This window comes from Aspergillus neoniger (genome assembly GCF_003184625.1).
Source record: "Aspergillus neoniger CBS 115656 unplaced genomic scaffold BO87scaffold_27, whole genome shotgun sequence".
In the NCBI taxonomy this organism is placed as follows: domain Eukaryota; kingdom Fungi; phylum Ascomycota; class Eurotiomycetes; order Eurotiales; family Aspergillaceae; genus Aspergillus; species Aspergillus neoniger.
In genome coordinates, this window is record NW_020291155.1 from 402,496 (window position 1) to 420,309 (window position 17,814).

The 17,814-nt window shown below is 50.5% G+C and overlaps 8 protein-coding genes across 8 annotated transcripts; 2 read left to right on the forward strand and 6 right to left on the reverse strand.

Annotated features, from left to right (window-relative positions):
- Window positions 1-418: 418 nt before the first annotated feature.
- Window positions 419-1,921, reverse strand: BO87DRAFT_399269 (cell wall glycosyl hydrolase YteR; the record flags this gene model as incomplete). The annotated part of the gene is made up of 4 exons (XM_025625426.1): window positions 419-523; window positions 610-1,289; window positions 1,374-1,459; window positions 1,530-1,921. 4 exons carry the CDS (start codon window positions 1,919-1,921, stop codon window positions 419-421), a joined length of 1,263 nt encoding a protein of 420 aa, XP_025477291.1.
- A 926-nt stretch (window positions 1,922-2,847) lies between these two features.
- BO87DRAFT_314340 (translation machinery-associated protein TMA46) lies at window positions 2,848-4,131 on the reverse strand (the record flags this gene model as incomplete). The annotated part of the gene is made up of 3 exons (XM_025619655.1): window positions 2,848-3,277; window positions 3,336-3,913; window positions 4,072-4,131. 3 exons carry the CDS (start codon window positions 4,129-4,131, stop codon window positions 2,848-2,850), a joined length of 1,068 nt encoding a protein of 355 aa, XP_025477292.1.
- Window positions 4,132-5,141: 1,010 nt separating this feature from the next.
- wos2 (Hsp90 cochaperone SBA1) lies at window positions 5,142-6,084 on the reverse strand. Its single transcript, XM_025620651.1, has 3 exons — window positions 6,032-6,084; window positions 5,517-5,842; window positions 5,142-5,455 (listed from the first exon to the last, which is right to left on the reverse strand). The coding sequence occupies exons 1-3, from the start codon at window positions 6,060-6,062 to the stop codon at window positions 5,261-5,263; spliced, it is 552 nt and encodes a 183-aa protein (XP_025477293.1). The 5' UTR covers window positions 6,063-6,084; the 3' UTR covers window positions 5,142-5,260.
- A 310-nt stretch (window positions 6,085-6,394) lies between these two features.
- Window positions 6,395-7,914, forward strand: BO87DRAFT_408756 (ESCRT-III subunit protein VPS24). The gene is made up of 2 exons (XM_025626185.1): window positions 6,395-6,787; window positions 6,847-7,914. The coding sequence occupies exons 1-2, from the start codon at window positions 6,740-6,742 to the stop codon at window positions 7,483-7,485; spliced, it is 687 nt and encodes a 228-aa protein (XP_025477294.1). The 5' UTR covers window positions 6,395-6,739; the 3' UTR covers window positions 7,486-7,914.
- A 560-nt stretch (window positions 7,915-8,474) lies between these two features.
- On the forward strand, window positions 8,475-10,463 carry BO87DRAFT_389022 (putative RNA annealing protein Yra1; the record flags this gene model as incomplete). Its single annotated transcript, XM_025624882.1, has 6 exons — window positions 8,475-8,690; window positions 8,741-8,770; window positions 9,794-9,958; window positions 10,014-10,084; window positions 10,141-10,408; window positions 10,461-10,463. 6 exons carry the CDS (start codon window positions 8,475-8,477, stop codon window positions 10,461-10,463), a joined length of 753 nt encoding a protein of 250 aa, XP_025477295.1.
- A 655-nt stretch (window positions 10,464-11,118) lies between these two features.
- On the reverse strand, window positions 11,119-13,486 carry optD (small oligopeptide transporter, OPT family; the record flags this gene model as incomplete). Its single annotated transcript, XM_025619654.1, has 2 exons — window positions 11,119-13,262; window positions 13,315-13,486. The coding sequence occupies 2 exons, from the start codon at window positions 13,484-13,486 to the stop codon at window positions 11,119-11,121; spliced, it is 2,316 nt and encodes a 771-aa protein (XP_025477296.1).
- Window positions 13,487-13,814: 328 nt separating this feature from the next.
- On the reverse strand, window positions 13,815-15,444 carry BO87DRAFT_121183 (uncharacterized protein). Its single transcript, XM_025617957.1, has 3 exons — window positions 14,704-15,444; window positions 14,394-14,646; window positions 13,815-14,331 (listed from the first exon to the last, which is right to left on the reverse strand). Exons 1-3 carry the CDS (start codon window positions 15,189-15,191, stop codon window positions 14,128-14,130), a joined length of 945 nt encoding a protein of 314 aa, XP_025477297.1. The 5' UTR covers window positions 15,192-15,444; the 3' UTR covers window positions 13,815-14,127.
- Window positions 15,445-16,180: 736 nt separating this feature from the next.
- On the reverse strand, window positions 16,181-17,752 carry BO87DRAFT_121181 (uncharacterized protein). The gene is made up of 3 exons (XM_025617956.1): window positions 17,687-17,752; window positions 16,621-17,638; window positions 16,181-16,573 (listed from the first exon to the last, which is right to left on the reverse strand). Exons 2-3 carry the CDS (start codon window positions 17,404-17,406, stop codon window positions 16,427-16,429), a joined length of 933 nt encoding a protein of 310 aa, XP_025477298.1. The 5' UTR covers window positions 17,407-17,638; window positions 17,687-17,752; the 3' UTR covers window positions 16,181-16,426.
- Between the last annotated feature and the right edge of the window lie 62 nt (window positions 17,753-17,814).

The following is a 17,814-nucleotide window of genomic DNA, read 5'->3' on the forward strand; positions in this document are numbered from 1 at the left end:
AATTTAAGTTATCTCCAGACCCTGCTTTGCTTGATACTAGGTAGCTTAAGTTTCCAAGATAGTTTCACTTTCCCATCCCCCCTTGCAGATATTATCTGTCCCACTATGTCTTTAGTGGTAACTTACGCTCAGACATGGTTTCAAACTCAATGGCTTATCCCCCCGCTCGCTTCCCCTCTCTACTAACTCTGGCTCTTTTCATCGGTCTTGATAGTACGGAGTATTAATATTGTATTTGATTCTTCGAGCTGAGAACACCAACTCAGATTCTGATTGTCACGTGCATCTATTCGTGGAATTTGTTCCCATCGTTTATGTTGTCATTATGTATCATGATCAATTCCCCACAGATATTTCGGTAGATGAATGTGTGCTTTATCCCACCTCTGCTTCACCTATCCAGCCAGCTAATCAACAGCTAAGTATAATACCCCGTCTCAAACATCTCATGTTCCCAACTCGCCAGGATGAAAGACGAAGTGCCGAAGAGATTGTTGTATTCGACGGGTCGGGTGGTGTAGTACTTGAACAAAAACTCGTTAACATTCTCTCTCCTAATCAAGGGGGGCAGTAAAGAAAAAAGGACTGGAAGGAAAATACAATACGTACCTCAAAAGTAGGATCATACAACCCACAATCCGCCACAGTGCCATTATACCCCAACGTACCATCCGCCTCCTCTTTCACGAACTCGCTGAGCAAATAATTATAGCACTTATCAGCCGCATCCGTATACGCCACCCCATTAGGCGTCTCGCCCTGTAAATACCCCAACCTAGCACCTTTGAGCAATCCGTACACGAACTGAGCTGATCCACTTGATTCAATGTAATTGCCCTCTTCCCCACCGTGCAACATAACCTGCCACCAGCATCCGGTCTCTTCATCGGCATCGTTGATGATCGTGTTAGCGACGTTCCAGTATTTGGTGTAGACGTCGTCGCGCTGCGTCTCGTTGAGTATGGCGCTGTTTTTCCCAGACCGTTCGAGCAGGTCGACTAGCGTCATGAACCAATTGCCCAGGGCGCGGTTCCAGACGTAGGGACTCGCGCCGGTGGTGGGGTCGGCCCAGGAGGCGGTCTTGCTGGAGTCGTAGCCGTGGAAGAGGAGGCCGCTGGAGTCGTCGTGGCAGTGGTCTTTGAATAGGTCGAGACTGAGAGTTAGGGAATCGGTTAGGGTCGTGTTGGTGGGGTCGAAGTAGGTTTTCCACATCGAGATGAAGGAGCTGAGTGGGAAGAGGCCTTCCAGGACGCCCCAGTTGGGGTAAGGGTTCCAGTACCAGAAGGCGCCTGGATATGTGATCGATGGTGTTAGTATCATGCTGTTTGGTTGCGGGTTCAGTGAAGTTCATCTAAGAATGGGTGTTGTCTGACCTTCTGAGTCGCGGGCTCTTGCATTAAGGGCATCGTGGAGGTTGTCGAGGGCTTGTTTGTAGGTATCGTTTGGGGCGCGGTCGTATCTAGAAATGCAAGTGTTGGATTGGAGTTTCGTTCTGCGGTCAGCTAATAGTTGTGTGGGTGATGACTTACTGATGATACATAACATCCCCTGACGCAAATATAGTCAGCGGAGCATTCACAATAAACGAGACATCCTGCACGGCGGGGAGGAGGCTTTCGGCGCCATCTAGGGCATAACTGTGCCAATCCACCTGGCCGCAAGAATCGGCATCGTAGTACTCCTTCAAACGGGTAACGGTCGACTCGAATAGTGTGACCTGGGAGATATTTGGGTAGATATCATCTCCTGGTGTGAAGTCACCCAGAATGGCATCCCGGCGGACAATGACGCTGTCTGTCATCCAGGCCGAGTATGGACGAGTGTCTGGATCACAGCTGATCCCCACCGCAGCGGCAGGCTGGGAATGCGACAGCAATCCCGTCAATAGGGCAGCGGTGAAGGTGAGGAGGGACTGGGTCATGGTGGCGCGGGGGTGGGAAACGAGGGGGCAGGGGGGATGTGGTACTGTTGAGCTGCCATCGTCTTAACCTTATGTATTTAGTGTTTTGAAGGGACTGAGATGCGCCATGTAGGAGAGGGACAGGACACCGCGGACGAGGAGGGAATCGTAGGACCCGCGGAGGGAGAGGATGGGGCGGCGTTCCTCGATAGTTCAATCGTGACGAAAGGGATGGTGGAGATTGAACGGGGAGATCGGTGAGCGTCAGTTGGGGAGATCGTGCACAACATTCATGAGTGAGACAGACAGCTCCCAGGCTTCCATGAAGTGGAATGTGAGCTAAGGTCTCCGGCAGCAAGGTACAAGCCAGACCGTCGATTCAGCGTCAATGTGTTACAAAATAGTTGGCATCACTTATTGCACTTTTCATTTGCGCCTTCAGGGCAATGCTGGCTCATTTCAACCTAAAAATAAACAAACGTTCTACGTACAGATCGGGCATAGCAAATCATATCACGAATCAGTTCATCCCCTGGATAACGAACCTCCAGACCCTGTCGATGTCTCTCAATCAATCAATCTGGTAACTTCTCTCCATTCGATTCCTCACTCCGCCCCAATCCATGCCTCTGTAGATTCAATTCAGCTGGCACCGATCCAACGGTGGCTGAACCAGGAATTGAGGCGACACGACCAACCGTTCACGTTTAACCGCAAGAGCCATCCAACCCAAGTCGCGGACATCAATACCAGGCGATCTAGTTTGGTGTATCCTCGTCACAATTCAAAGAACCCAAAGAGAACCAGCACTGTATCTACCATCCATCAACCCATTTGGCATGCCAGGTCCGGACGACGGCTTTGGACACCGTTCCCAGTGTGGGGGAGGTCCGCAACCCCTTTCGCCCAAGTGCTTTTTGCGTCCTTGGGGATGTATCGCACAGAACTCAGTCGGCTCCTTCCTGTGCAATCGTCTCGTCGTTGGAAACCGGCACCGGCGTGCCATGCAGCGCCGCCAGGCGTTCCTCTTCCTTCCTCTCCCGGATTTTCTCCGTCTCGCGTCGCAAAGCTTCCAGGTTCCACGCGCCATCATCTTCTTCCTCGTCACTGCTCTCGTCATCAGCACGCCAGTTGCCCTCCTCGAACAGTGTCCGTCCAGTGGTTTCCTTGGCCTTGCGGGCCTGCTCCTCAGCAGCCTTCTTGTCAAGACGCTCCTTCTTCCATTTGGCGAATGTCTCAGGCGTGACGGGCGTCAAGTTGCCGGTCAGCTTGTGTCGCTCACTTTCCAGCCAGTCTTCGAGGGTCAAGGTGTTGAGTGGCGACTTGTCCATGAGAGCCTTCTCGGCGGCCTTCTGTTCCTTCGTCTTCAGAACGAATCTGTAGTCCATCAGTAACCGTAGGAAGCAGAGCCAAAAGATCAACGAGCGAAACATACCCAGGGGGCAAACTGTGCTTGTACATGCACTTGTCGCCTCCATTAGGGCAAGTCCAGAACCAACCGTACTTCTGGTTCTCGACAGCCTCAATGAAGTATTTGCAGACCTTATCCGTAGTCGTACGCGGGTTACCGTGCTTGCTGAGAATAACCTTGCGCAGCTTCTCCTCATCCCAGTCATCGATGGTATCCTTCTTCTTAGCCTCTTCCTCGGTAGCCTTCACGTCTCGAGAATCGGTGTACAGATCCTTCTTAGCCGCCTTGCGCTCCACACTCGCGTCGTGACTGAACTTGCACTTTTTACCCTTCTCACAGTTACCCTGCTTGTAGAAAACGCAAAGCACAGTCTTCGGATCCACACCGAAAGGAACCTTCTGGACTTGCACAGGCTTGAACAGTTCCAAGGCTTCCTTCTTGGCCTGCTCGGAAGCCTTCTTCTCGGCCTCTCTGCGGGCCTTCTCGGCTTCCTTCTTCTTTGCCTCGGCGTTCTTGTTGGATGCCGCTTGAGCCTGTAGCTGAGCAATCTGTCTCTTGGCCGAGCCACCCTTTTTCTGTAAAGAGAAATACCGGTCAGTGGGCTTGTAATTTTTCGCGAGAGTCGATGATGGATGGTGGAGGGAGTGGTGTGCGGGTTCTAGAAGGGCTCGTTACGTACGTTCTTCATGCCAAAGGTCTGTACAAAATCGCAGATTAGCATTTACTCTAGAAATATCGATCGATCAAGGAGCACTCGAACCTTATCCTCGACCGTGGCCTTCTTCTTCTTAGGCTGGTCCTGCTGCTTCTTGGGAGGCATCTTGGCGGATTTGTGTAGATTTGCACTCCTCTAATATGTAAAAAGAAATGTAGTAAACAAAAATAAGATAGCGATAAAATTCTATGCCGGATATATAACTTTTGCGCGCCGATACGATGAGGGAAAGCCTCCCAGAGAAACCCAAAGTTGAGGGAGGGGGAAAAGAAAGGGAAGAAGAAAAGATGCGCCGCAAAAGGGAAGAAAACCGCAACGAAAATCACCAAAGGAGGGGTCGACCTGACGTCCCGACGGGGTAGGTCAAGTAATCTGACGACACCTCGGCTGTCTTTCTGATGGGGAAGGAGATGGGGGGATATTAAAGATTGTCTAGAAGAGGAGGAAAAGAGGGAACAAGAGGAATCAAACCGTGAGGAGGTGCAAGGTTTCCTCCACACTTTTCACGGTGTGGGTTTGCCAGTGTGGCGGAACAACTTCACATAATCGGCCTCTCCGCCAATCGAGTTGGATTCTCCTCCTTCCTCTCTTCTCGCCCTCCCAACCAAACTCCTCACCAGACAGGTTCTCGTTCTTTGCGCTTTTTCTGTTCGCCAGAAGTGAACTTGACTGTCTGGTTCGACTGCCGCTAATCTCTGGGCTTTAATCACGCGACAGATACGCACTGCAAACTACTTCATTACACTTGGTGGTGGTGTTCTACGCTGTCCGGTCGCAAGTCTCGTTCAACGGTCCGACTGTCAGATCTTCTTCTCTACGCCTGGATCGCAGTCCAGGAATGGGCATTATGAGAGAAATATTCTTGCTAGTCATCTCGTCATTTCAATACCAATAAAAGGAAATAGTTCAAAATTCCTTTTCCGTTTCCCTTCGCCTCTCGAGGCAGGCCACAAACCTGTCCAAGTGCGCCAGGTAGCTCCAAACCATGAACCGTGGTCATCAGCGGTATAGTATAGGTAAAAGAAAAGCTCAAAAGTTACAGCATTCGTCGCTCGCCGTTATTTGCTTTTTTTTTATTACTTGCTTGCGTAGTAGTCGTTGCCTATCTCAGTAGAAGGGCATAGCATTTAAGAAACCTCCTGGATCTTAGAAGACTTGGCACCCTCGGCCTCGCCCTCCTCCAGCTCGGGCATCTCCTCTTCCTGCTAATAGTGTCAGTGACTGGACATCTTCGTCAATTGGTAAAGATTGGTAGAGGACATACCTCTTCTTCCTCTCCAGGAACACCGGCATCACCGCCGAGACCGGCACCAAGCTTGGAGAAGTCAATGTTGGAGAGACCACCCTCGCCTCCAAGACCTTCAAAGCCTCCGAAGTTGTTTGCGTAGTCGTCCTCGTTCACCTCGTCTTGCTCATCCTCGTCAACCCACTGTCTCTTAGTCAGCTCTCCCTGTTCCTAGATCCATGCAAACTAGAACCAGTTATCATACCTTGTCGAAGTTGGTCTTCAAGAAGTGGATCTTCTGGGTGGTCTTCAGCAGACGCGGCCAGTATTCTTCCTTGAGCTCCTTCTTGCGCAGAACCAGCTCGACCTCACGGTCACTGTGGTTGACCTTGCTGTTCTCGGGGTCGATCTCGGCGAACAGATCGAGAGAGACGTGGTATTTTACGCCCTTCTTGGAGTTGCCTGTGAAAGTAACATTGGTAGGCTTGATGTCGAGGGTTGCGTCAGAACGGGCAACATCAGCAGCCTTGATGCTAACATAGAGGTAGTTGCGCTCGGGGTCGCTATCCGAAGAGCGCTGAGCCCATGTGACTAGTAAACACCCTTGTCAGTACCTTATGCTCGCCGAGATGAATGTACGCATGTAAATATAGGCAGGGCGATAATATGAGAGACAACAAGGCCGTTGTATGGCATGATGCTTCCCAGTAGCCGAGAACCCCAGAAATGAAAATCCAGAGCGGGGAAGGAAATGAGGGACGGGAGGGGGAGTAAACTCACCTTCGGGGTGGACCTGAGGGAGTTCGGGCATTATGATGGTAGATAGCGGATAGGATGGGTTTGTTTAGAAGGACAGAATGTAGCAATCTCGTCAGAAGCGAAAGAAGGGAGGTGATGGGGGAAGGGGATGATGTCGGGGGCTAGACGGATAGTGAAGTTGCAGCAGCAGGCGGTTGCTCTTAGCTGCTGATCGCCGGCGAGTCACTAGTGATGAATGCTAGAAAGTACTGGAACTCTCCCGCCGCCCGTTTGTTCTGTTTGCGGCCTCTGGGTGCCTGAGGCTCAACGCTGCCCAGCGACGTCACTGCCCCCGTCCATTTCTGGCTGACTCAGTCGCCGAGTGGAACAGCCAGACATCCACTCCATCCATCCACCTTGGAGCCCAGGCACCGCAGCAGCCAGCAGCCATGCAATAGTCCACATCCGGGTTGGTGCGCCTCTACCACACGTTTCCCCGCCAGCTGGCTTCATCGGCTGTATTTCTCCATTGTCGGAAGATCAACTGCCACTTTCTTCACCGCATAAGTGTGTGGGAAGACCCTTGACCACCTCGATTCACACCCCGCCGTATTGCAAGGTCACTTCAGATTTGACCGATTCAGCACCCTGACAAGATCCCACCCGACTGTTCCCGCTTCAAGCCAAAGTAGACCTTTTGCAGCTATAGATATCGATCTGTGAACCCGTATCATCCTCGCGCCAGTCAGCATGGAGACCCTCAAAGCAGTCTTTTTCGGGCCGGATCCTCAAACGCAGGCAAGTGCCTATCCTAATGAGCGACATGGCGCGCTGCTGACTGTGATTGCTGTCTCTAGATGAGGAAATGTAATCAGCTTATCCGCGCCAATACCCGACAGTTGGATCGTGACATCGCACAACTGAAGACTCTGGAAAGCAAGACACGACAGTACATCATGAATTCATCGAAGCGGGCCCAACGCAATCCCTCCCAGGCCAAGCAGGCCAACATGGAGGCCAAGACATTTGCGCGAGAGCTTGTCCGCATTCGCAAGCAGTCCACCCGTTTACACACCAGTCGCGCCCAACTGCAGAGCGTTCAGATGCAGGTCAACGAGGCCTTTTCGGTTCGGAAGATTCAAGGCAGCCTGAAGAAGTCGACGGGCATCATGAAGGATGTCAATACATTGGTCCGGATGCCCGAGCTGAATGCCACGATGCGTCAGCTTTCGACGGAACTGGTGCGGGCCGGAATCATCGAGGAGATGGTCGATGACGCCATCCCGAACAACGAATTGCTGGAGGAAGAGGAAGATGAAGCAGAGGAGGAGGTCGACAAGGTCCTGCAGGAGATCCTGCACGGCAAGCTGTCTCAGGTCGAAGGTGTTCAGCCCGAGAAGCCATTGGAAGAGGCTCCAGAACCGGAGGACGAGTTCGCGGATCAAGAAGCGACACTAGAACAGATGCGGGGACGCCTCGAAGCATTGAAGAGCTGAGGAACATTCAAGACGATTGCTTGCATCTGCGTCTTCGCTTATGTGACAAGAACAGTGGATTACAAGGTGCCACTGAATACGGGTTTTTTCCTTTCATGTTGTGAACGGCGTTTGGGTAGGATGGCGGGCGTCTTTGGGATGATTGTAAGTACCGGTTGAGTTTATTTCGTCCTAATGTTGACTACGGGACTGGCCCTTCATTGGGAGGTTTGAGCGGATTAAGCTGTTTCTGTTGATATGAAGAATTTCCCCGAGAATATCCCTACTCGTAAATATACATTATCATCTTTTCTTCCATGCAACTTCTGGTTCGACTAGGCTTGATCGCTCTAATTGAGTTTTTGGGCAGCAGGGGCTCTTGGCGGCAGCGGAAGGTTACAGATAAGCGCGAGCTTATGAGTCTGGACTCATATCTTTATTGGAATGAATATACGAGATTAGATTGCATAGTAATAGCGTTGTCACATTAGCTTGCAGTAAGTTGTAGATGAAGCCATGATCCGCTTGGGCACAGGCAAAAGGGAGGCAGTGTTGTTTGCAGTGTTGTTTGCAGTGTTGGCCCAATGGGCCCAATGGGGACTAGCGCGGCGGGCAGGTGGCTCAGCCTTTTGGGAAGAAGATCCGGCTGACGAACTGAAAGGGAACTGAACCTCCCGCCTTTCCCTTTTGCTTATCTTCTCCATCCCTCCTCCGTTTCCCTTCCCTTTCATCCTCCATCCATCCATCCTCTCCATTCCCGACATCTCCATCAACCCACCTTGCAGCTTTTATCTCCACGCGCTGCAATTCAACAGTCAACGCGACATTCTCACTTCCTGCCCGTCGTCCAGTTTAATCTGCCAGCTTCTGGACACCGTTGCCTCCAGAAACAAGCCCGTCCCAGCGTCGCGATTCTCCGTGGCGCAACACCTGTAACACTCAACACTCTCGTGAAATCTCATCGCCTACCGACACCCAACTCTACAAAGTTTCATACTTCGCTTCTCATCATGTCTGCCAAGTTGGACAAGTCTCTCGACGAGATCCTCGTCAGCCGTCGCCAGGGCGCTCGCCGTCGCGCTCGTCGCTCGGCTCCCAAGGCTGCCAACACTTCTGTCCCGGTCGGAGGTGTGAAGAAGACCACCAAGGCTGCCAAGGCGCCTGGAAAGGCTGTCCAGAACGGACACCCGGTCTCCACGGAAAGCAAAATCATGGTCAGCGGCTTGGTGAGTATCCATCCTGCCATAAATAGATGACCATCTACTAACGTTTCTAGCCTTCCGATGTGAACGAGGCCAATATCAAGGTATGTTGATCGAAAGGCCTTGGCCTTGGGTTTCTATCGCCATGTTTTCTTCTCGAAACCTTCGAGGCGCAACGGCTTTCGCGCGCGTTTCGATCCTTGCCACGTTATTATATATATTCTTATATCACCGTCATGGATTCTTGGTCTTCAGCATAGGCAGCAAACTCAGAAAACTTCGCATGCGGTAATTGCACGCTGGCACCCTGCGAGTCCGCCGAAGTTGGAGTTCTGCCGTAGTCTTGCGAAAGGCGTGTTAGCTCGGGCGGATCTTCCAGCCATCCGCCTTTGAAGCCACGCAGCAGACTGTGCCACAGATGGTTGTTGAAACACACCATCTTTTGAAACCAATCCGATTGGCTACACCCGTACAAGTTCCACATTTCGAGGTGTCGGGCATCAGCGAGCGCATCAGCCTACCAGCAGTGACCGACTAGTTCGGCAAGTGATCAACTGTCAAGCATCATGCTACCGGCGGTCGGTATGGGAAATGTTTCGAAATCGGGCAGGAAAGACGCATCTTCCCATATCACCTCCGTGAGACAAATCATGTCTTGTTCTCCCTATCATGGGCTGCTAGAGAGATTCTGGGGGAACAGAATCATGGATTTGCCGCACACGTAGCCTTCGTGTTGTCTGTCCCCGGGCAAAGGTTGTTGGCTACACAGTCCGTAGCTTCTAAAGGCCAGCCCTTTGTCTGGTTGCGAAAAGTTCGATGACGACTGCTAAGTGGGTTAGTTTGGAAGCGGGACACACGATACAGTGAAGGCTTTCGAGGGAGTTCATCGTCGTGGTTCTTGGGATAAATGCTAGCAGCTCTGTGCTCCGGATATGACAGTGTCTCGGTGTTCTGGGATGAACGGCCATCCGCTGATTACTACTAACCGCCGCTGTGTGCTCGCTGGTGCTCATTGGTATCGTGTTTGAAGCCGGTGTCACGCGTTCTTCGATGTTTTGGCTCTTCGGGATTCCTTGCGCCTTCTACAATCTGTTGGCTCGACATACTAATTTGGTCTCCTGGTATAGGAATATTTCACAAAGTCCGCAGGTCCTGTTAAGCGAGTTATGCTCACTTACAACCAAAACGGCACGAGCCGTGGTATTGCCTCAATCGTGTTCAGCAAGCCCGACACAGCTGCCAAGGCTGCTAAGGACTTGAATGGACTCCTCGTTGATGGCAGACCCATGAAGGTAGGCTTTTCCTTCACGATCACTTTTCTTACGTATGGACACTAACGAGTACTAGATCGAGGTTGTCGTCGACGCCTCCCACGCTCCTGAGGTCCCCGCCCCCAAGCCTCTGGGTGAGCGCGTTGCGTAAGTGTTTTCTACAGTTATCTGCTACTGGGGGGTCATGACTAACCGCGATGAAGGCAAACCAAACCCCAACCGAAGCCCGCTACCGCTACCAAGGCTGCTGCTGGTGCCAAGGGCCGCAAGGGCCGTGCTCGTCGTCCTAACGGCCGTGGCAACCGCCCTAAGCCCAAGACTGTGGAGGAGCTTGATGCTGAGATGGTTGACTACTTCTCTACCACCAACGAGAATGCTGGCCCTGCGGAGGGCAACGCCCAAGCAAACGGTGCTGCTCCCCAGCAGCCTGCCGCTAACGGCGGCGAAGACCTCGGAATGGCGGAGATCTCCGTAAGTTTTGTCAACCAGTTATTGTATGAACCAGAGCTAATAAACTATCTAGTAAATGTCCCATCTAACATTTGACTCTACATGACGGCATGAGTCAATTGTATCGACTGCGAAGGGCCAGGCTTTGACTGGCCACTCGGCCAATCTTTACGCACTCTGGGTCTGCCGGTTGGATTCGAGTTTCAAGCTTTCGTTTATTCATCATTGCTCTTCGGATATGTCTTTCTAGTTCGCTCTGTTCTTTTTTCTTTTTCTCTCATAATGTCGTCAGTGCTACTCGGATATCGTCGGTAGGATGGGGAAAGCCATGTATTTAATATACTTGCTCAATTGAAAAACAGCAAGCACATGTTTCATTGTAGTAGGCAATTGCTGTAGACCGTCTTAGTCATAGTTGTCGTAATATTGTGTATGTTGTGTGTGAATGTGACATTAGTTTACAACATATAAAAATGAAAGCAACAATGTGTCAGTAACCTCTAATTGCGGTGGATGTATTCGTTAGAAGGAAATGTGTATTATTACTAAACTGTCCAGCTCTACTATCACCTGATATTCCTACGTAAGTAATAATAAGAGAAACATGGAGAATTGACCATACTATAGTGATCACAACAGTTAATGGTTCGATATTTTAGATACATATAAAACCCACCCACCCACCAACAACAACAGACACAATCATTATCACCAAACAACCACAACCCCCATCAACTCCACGTCCCATTCGCAGGCCCGAAATACCCAACCTCCGGCATAGACTTATACGCCACGCCCTCCCCATCCGCAGTATTAACATAAACCGTATTGCCCCACCAATCGGGAAACACGGCGCCGGGATACGAAATACAAAAGAAGATGACGATACCACTAAGAGCAAGACCGGTATCGAGCGCAGCAGCCAGAATGTAATTATATTTCTTCCACCAGGCGAAGAAGCGCTTCTTGATGAAGTGGTTGAAGGCGAAGTTCACAAGGGCCCAGCTGGAGTAATTGATACCCGTGGCGGGAGGGACGTTGTAAGTTCCAACGAAGATGAGGGGCCAGTTGATGTATTTCCAGAATTGGTTGCGGGTGTATTTGTAGAGGAAGTAGGTGATGAGGGGGGCGATGGCGCCGATCCAGAAGAAGTGGAGGAGGGAGGAGTAGATGCGGCCGACGGAGTAGAGACGACGGGGGCCGACGAGGCCCCAGATGACGGAGGAGGAGTAGACGGTTCGGCCGTTGGGACAGGTGAAGCCGTCGGATTGGTCGGAGGAGCAGATGTCTTGGATGTGGCCGAGCATCCAGATGGTGACGCCTGCTTGGGTGAGGGCGCCGAGGATGGTGGCGAGGCCTTGGGCCAAGAAGAGGGTGCGAGGGGGGATTTTGAGGTAGTGGCCTAGTTTCATGTCCATGGCGAAGTAGACGCCTTGGCCGACGACATCGGTGCTGAGGATTTTGAAGATCATGTTGGCGAGGGGCTTGCCTTCGAACATGTAGCCGCCGATGAATTCGGCGAGGACGTTGAGTTGGTTGGCGTCGACGTTGGTGATGCCTTGGATGATGCCGCAGGGGATCATGTAGATGGCGGGGATGATGAGGCCGAGGAAGACGCCGTAAACGGGGAGTTTTGTGTGATAGACTTCGACCATGACGATGGCGATGGCGGTGATGATGGCAATGATGGCGGCGTACCAGTACCAAGGGGTCTTTTTGTAGGATCGCATGAGACGGGCGTGGATGTCGAGCTTGTTTTTGCCTTTCAGGGCGGCCCAGACTTCTTTGCCGTGCCAGACGCCGATGTGGGTGAGGACGGCGGTGATCGAGGCGAAGGATAGGCCGTAGACGAATGCGTATGTTGCGGGTAAGTATGGGGGTGAGTATTGTCGGTAGGCGTCGACGTCTAGGGTGTTGTCGGCGCTGATGACACGGGCTGTGTCGTAAACTGTGCCGGTGCGGTCGTAGACGTCGGCGGTCATCAGGGGGAGATAGGCTGTGAACCATGTGTTGGAGTAGTAGATTCCTGGAACGACGATCCAGAAGAACAGGGCAAAGCCGGCGAACACGTTGATGGCCGCCCAGGATGGTGACAGCAGAGGGTTCGTGTTGTAGGCAACCTGGCTCCAATCAAATGTGATAGGACTTAGTCCTAGGCCCGTCTGCATTCCGAATAACTGGTTCACGACCACATTGCGAGGAGCGATCCAACAGATCCATGTGAAGTAGGAAAGGGCAGTGAACATCAGCCCTGGGAAGAAATACCATACGAAACCACCTGCGGTGACGTAGAGGAAGAACCGCAGACGGGAAATCTTCCAGCCATTGGCGACGGTGTTTGCACGCGAATGAAGCGTCTCCAGCATGGCACAGTTCGAAAGGACCTGGGGCCAGATGATTCTTGCTGGTTCAACTAACCATGGTGCAGCCAGACCGGCCACTCCAAATCCCAGCAGCTGTGCGCAGAGAACCACGAGGACAGAGAAGCCAGCTGAGAGACCGAAATCGTAGAACCTGGCGCTCGATGCCTGGATGATATTGGTGGAATCTGCGCTTCCATAGCCGAAAGATACGTTGCTCATGATGACGATGAGAGCATGTTCTTTGATGTTGAAATGGCGATCTGGGTTGAGGGTGAACGATCCTAGACGTCCGAGGCTTATAGTCCATAAAGGCAAGACTTTGGCCAGGAAGACGCCGCACGGATAGGCAAGTAGCTCTGCTACCAACGACACGATATGAACCGACGGGTACCGAAGGGAGAAGAACTGATTGATCCCCGATCCAACGATGGTGAAAATAAACCCAAGCACCCACATGCGGAATGTGTTAACGGGCAGGCCTGGGTCGTCCGTCTCAGGGACAACGGCGCGTACTAGGCGTGTCACCCATTAGATGGGTCAGTGTGTATGTGAAAGGCCGCATACCTTCAGGGAATGGCGAATGCTCTGATTCATAGTCAAAATCATTTGGCTCCTTCTCTTGTTCAGAAAGGTCAAATTCCGGTTGTATTTCTTCGAAGCCGCCTTGTTGCACCTCGACGTCCGTGCTGACTTGCGGGGATTTGAACGATTTCTCATTCAGCTCTTTGGAAGCCATCTCCGCAGTAGTCATCTGTCAATATGACCCTGAAGCCGAGTAGATGAAGGCGGGATACCGCCGACATCGCAGGAGGACATAACCCCTCCTTTTAAGAGCAGGCCGATCAAGAGAAAGCTTGAGTCCTTATCGCCACGCGTGGTGTCTTGCAGCACCTGAGCGTCGTTAGCGTCTGGGCAGGTGTAACAAAGCCGATAAGAAGCATGTCGGTAGTGTCTATCTTGATAAAGGCCAAGGTACCCTGCAATCAAACCCCCGGAATGCGGAGAAGCTGGCCTCGTGAGTTGTAATGTTACACAGCTGATGCGACCTTTGAAGAAGCTCGAGGCATCTTCAGAATTTGAGAATCGTCGGATACGATGAGTTTTTGTCACATCAGTCAGTTGATTCCTCTTGGGAATTGTTTTTCCTTTGCCACATTCCGAGTAAATTGAGAGTCAAGCGTTTTGATAAGGCGTGCATCATTCCGATTGGGAAACAAGACCGATAGCGTTATCGCAGGTGCAATGCCAAGTTTGGCGGGGGCGAAACCGCGATAGTGTTAATGCAAAGACGGCTCGCAATCTAGAGCCTAGATCTCACTTGTGCGTGATGCTCTTTCTCTTGGATTGTGGGACCTCAGTGGGACCAATGTTCCAGCCCTATCTTGACGATAAATCTTTCTGCTTATTGGCGGTCTTCCCGACTGGCTGGCTGCAGTAGTAGCGAAGGAAGAGCTCAATAGGGTGATGCTCAAGTCCATCAAGCTCTAGCACCTTGGTGTACTGGATGACAACCCGTTTCCCATTATGGTATGCTTGCAAAATCCGTCCTTGCTTTCTATTCAGGTAAGATATAGCCAGAATCTAGGAAGCACTTGTCAGATGTGTGTCCAGGTTGATAACAAATTGGCTTGTGAATGACTTACTGGCATGATCGAATACCGTCTGTAACAGTCCAGCCCTATACGGACAGCCATAACTCTCATAATGGCCTTCACTTCGGCTACTGTGAGCCTTTTCGTCTTGTCGACTTGGATGTTCTGACGAATATCGCATACAGCATGGGGTACCTCATGCTCCAGGTCTTCTAGAATGCGCAGTATTTGCCAGCTCTCGGTAGAAAGCTTTTCGACTAGTTCGAGGCCTGGTTGCTGCTTCCACTTGCCCTTACTAGTGGCTCTTCACTCGGTATGTTAGTTACGCAAATGGACATATGGGTGGTCCCTATCAACTTACCCACACTCGCGGAGAGTTGTCAGGTTATCCAAGCAGAAACCTTTTCGTATGGAGGTTGCATGTTTCTCGCGGAAGAGATCTAGGATAAGTGGGCATTGAGTGGCTGCACTTGAGCATCTGATTCCACGTCCTGCATAGCCTAAATCACCTCCATCTGACGTATTCTTGCATAGCTGCTTCGAGAGGCATGTCCGTATAGTGTCAGTCGATAATGGGGAGAAAAAGCACGGTCTGAACTTGATTATATCTTTGCTGTTCATGGTGACTTCAGATGCGTCGATCTTCAGCTTCAGTAATTGCCATGACTTTAAATATCCAGCTGAGTATTCCTCGATCCCAGCATGGGTTGCGATGATCTTGTTCTGTATTCTCTGGCGCTTCGCGTCTTGTGAGAGATGAAAATGGAACACCGGCATCTTATTGTCGCTAGTCAGTTTGTGGAGGGAGAGGTTGAGGCTTTCAGATGGAGAACGAGTTCTTTGATGCATATTGTAGGGAGCTGAGATGAACGAATCAAGTGTTATAATGTTTTCGATGCGTGGATAGTGGAGACTGGAATTAAGACTAACGAGATGTAAGAAGTCGAAGTGGACGAATGAAGTGGTATGATGTATGTCCGTTGTCCTCTGGTGAAGCTGGCACTACGCCACTATTATGATGAACACAGTGTTAGTCCGACTGACTTTTCAAGTGCAATAGTAAGCATTGAATCATATCGGTTCTTGGTTGCTCTTCATACCATAAAATTTCGTTAAGAGGTATACAAAAATTGCTGGCACAACAGTGGAATATCTCATAATCTAGATCTAGTAACATAAGTTCCCCTGAGCAGGATTGGACAAAGGTACCATTTTGTATTCTATTTCCTCTGTGGCTGGCAGATGATGAGGATGAGCTCATCGTAGAAAATGATGGAAGTGATGGAAGTGGTGTGATATTCGTTGCGTAGCCGCAATGGTTTCCTTTCTAGGAACATTCTCAACGAAACATTCTAGTTAAAAGGACAGAAGAATATAAAGACAAGTTCTTCCTTCAGGATGGTTCCACCCATAGCAAATTTGTGAAACTCTATCTTGGACAGGTCGTATGGTGTGGTACAAGGAAGAAGGTTGCTTGGTGGGCAGATCCAGGGGAAGGAGGTCTCTTTCCCTAAGAGCAGGTGACCGGAGTAGAATCATCACCACTGCTCTCTTGAACCATCCCTCTCTAGCTTTGACAGAGCTGCACTCCATTTGATTCGGTTCATTTTAATTTTTATGCTGCCTTGCTTGACGGATACGTTGTAGAACTATCTCTCTTGATATGTTTCTCGTTAAATTGAAATATCCGCCTATACCGGCCCTGAATGTACGACAGACGCTTCTAGGGCTTTGTCAGTGAAAATACAGTACCCCCATGGTATGTCTTAGCTTAAGCGCCGATTTATCAATCGTCACGAGTATTATTGGAAACAGCTATAACGGTGAAATGATGGTAAAGGGGGCGCATCAGGTAAGCGCAGCTGTGAATATTAACACAACAGGTTTAGTAGGTAATATGTTACGCAGCTTGAGAGTATATCAATCCCACATTGGGGCGATTTTTCTAACTAACACCATTATCGATTCAAATTAATAATATTCTCAGTCATCCATACCATATGGTGTCAGGTTCGCGAGGAAAGTGACAACTGAAAGATTGGCTGGCAAACAGAAAGGTACTCCAGGTCATTCTTGGTTTGACTTCAATCTCGGATTAACAGAGGGTCTCCATCAGCCAACTCTTCAAGAGCAGTAACGACCCCATTCTTTCTCGGCCCATTGTAAGTCACCTTGAACTGAGGGTCGCGGTATCTCCTCTTCCACCTCCAATCGTGGGCGAACATAGAGTCCTAGTGAAGATTAGCGGAGTTACAGAAGGTGAGCGTAGCGAAAATACTTTTTCCACCGGGAATGTAAGGTGCAGCTCTCGTAAATGATGGAAATCGGTCCTCAGTTGGTGTAGAAGGCTCGGCCAGTCACATCGCTTGAAGCGAACGTTTTCCATGCTCAAAATCCGCAAGGAGGTATGATGGGAATGTAGCTTTTTCGCGAACTTGGAGAAGCACATCCCCGCAGCGCCGCGTAGTTTTAATACAGAGATATATCTGGCACGAAATCTCTTATCATGACAGAGAAAGTCAAGAACACACCGTCCTCCGTAACTATTTCCAAAGTCAAGGGAGACCATTTTTGCCTTTCTGACCCATAGAGGAGAAAAGATGCGCCGGCACAGGTCACTATTTCCCGCTATACTGGCGTTGAGACTGAGAGAGACATCCTTTATCAGTAATCTATCGTAACCGAACGGCGAGAAAGGAATGTCATTGTAATCACGGTGCTTGAAACCATCATGTAGCAGTGCAGCTGCGTCATCTGTCCTGAAATCCATCTCAATTGATTTTAGTGGAATTCCGGCCTGGGAGAACACCTCCAAGACCGTAAGTGTCGCGTCGACAGCTCCCAGCCAGGCTGGTCCATAGCCAGCAGTTTTGATCCCCGCCACAGATACACGAAGTGTCTGACAATTCCTGAGCCTTTCCAGAGCAGTTTCCAGGTTTTCTGAGACCTGTAACTCCCCGGGACACGAATGAGGAACGCTGCATCCGAGACCTAGGGGCCTACCAGAAAAACTGCAGATTGACAATTCTCTGACAGCTAGTGCCTTTCTTTCGCTGAGTCTCATTAATTGCTGCACATGATGCCGGGAAAGGTCCGTCCTGATCGTACGAAGGTCCGCACTTTTGAGCCGGCTGACATACGCTCGGTGAAAAATAGTCGGCAAGTAAGGCGCAAAGGGTGAATATCTAGGAAACTGAGGTATGAGAAGATCATATAGAGTATCTCGAGTGGGAGGCTGCAAAATTGGTTTGTATTATTAACCTCAGCCACGACACTAGGCGCCAGTGCGCGTCTTCCTGTTCTTATGAGGATGGTAGCTAATACATTCATTGGGTGGTACTCACGGCGAACCTGTCTAGGTGTATCAAGAGCCATTATAGGATGGTCCGATGACGAGAGTGTCTGTGAATCTTTAGTGCGCCTCAGCCTGGGGAAGAGTCTGTCACGACGTCGCTATCGAGTTACCTGGTTC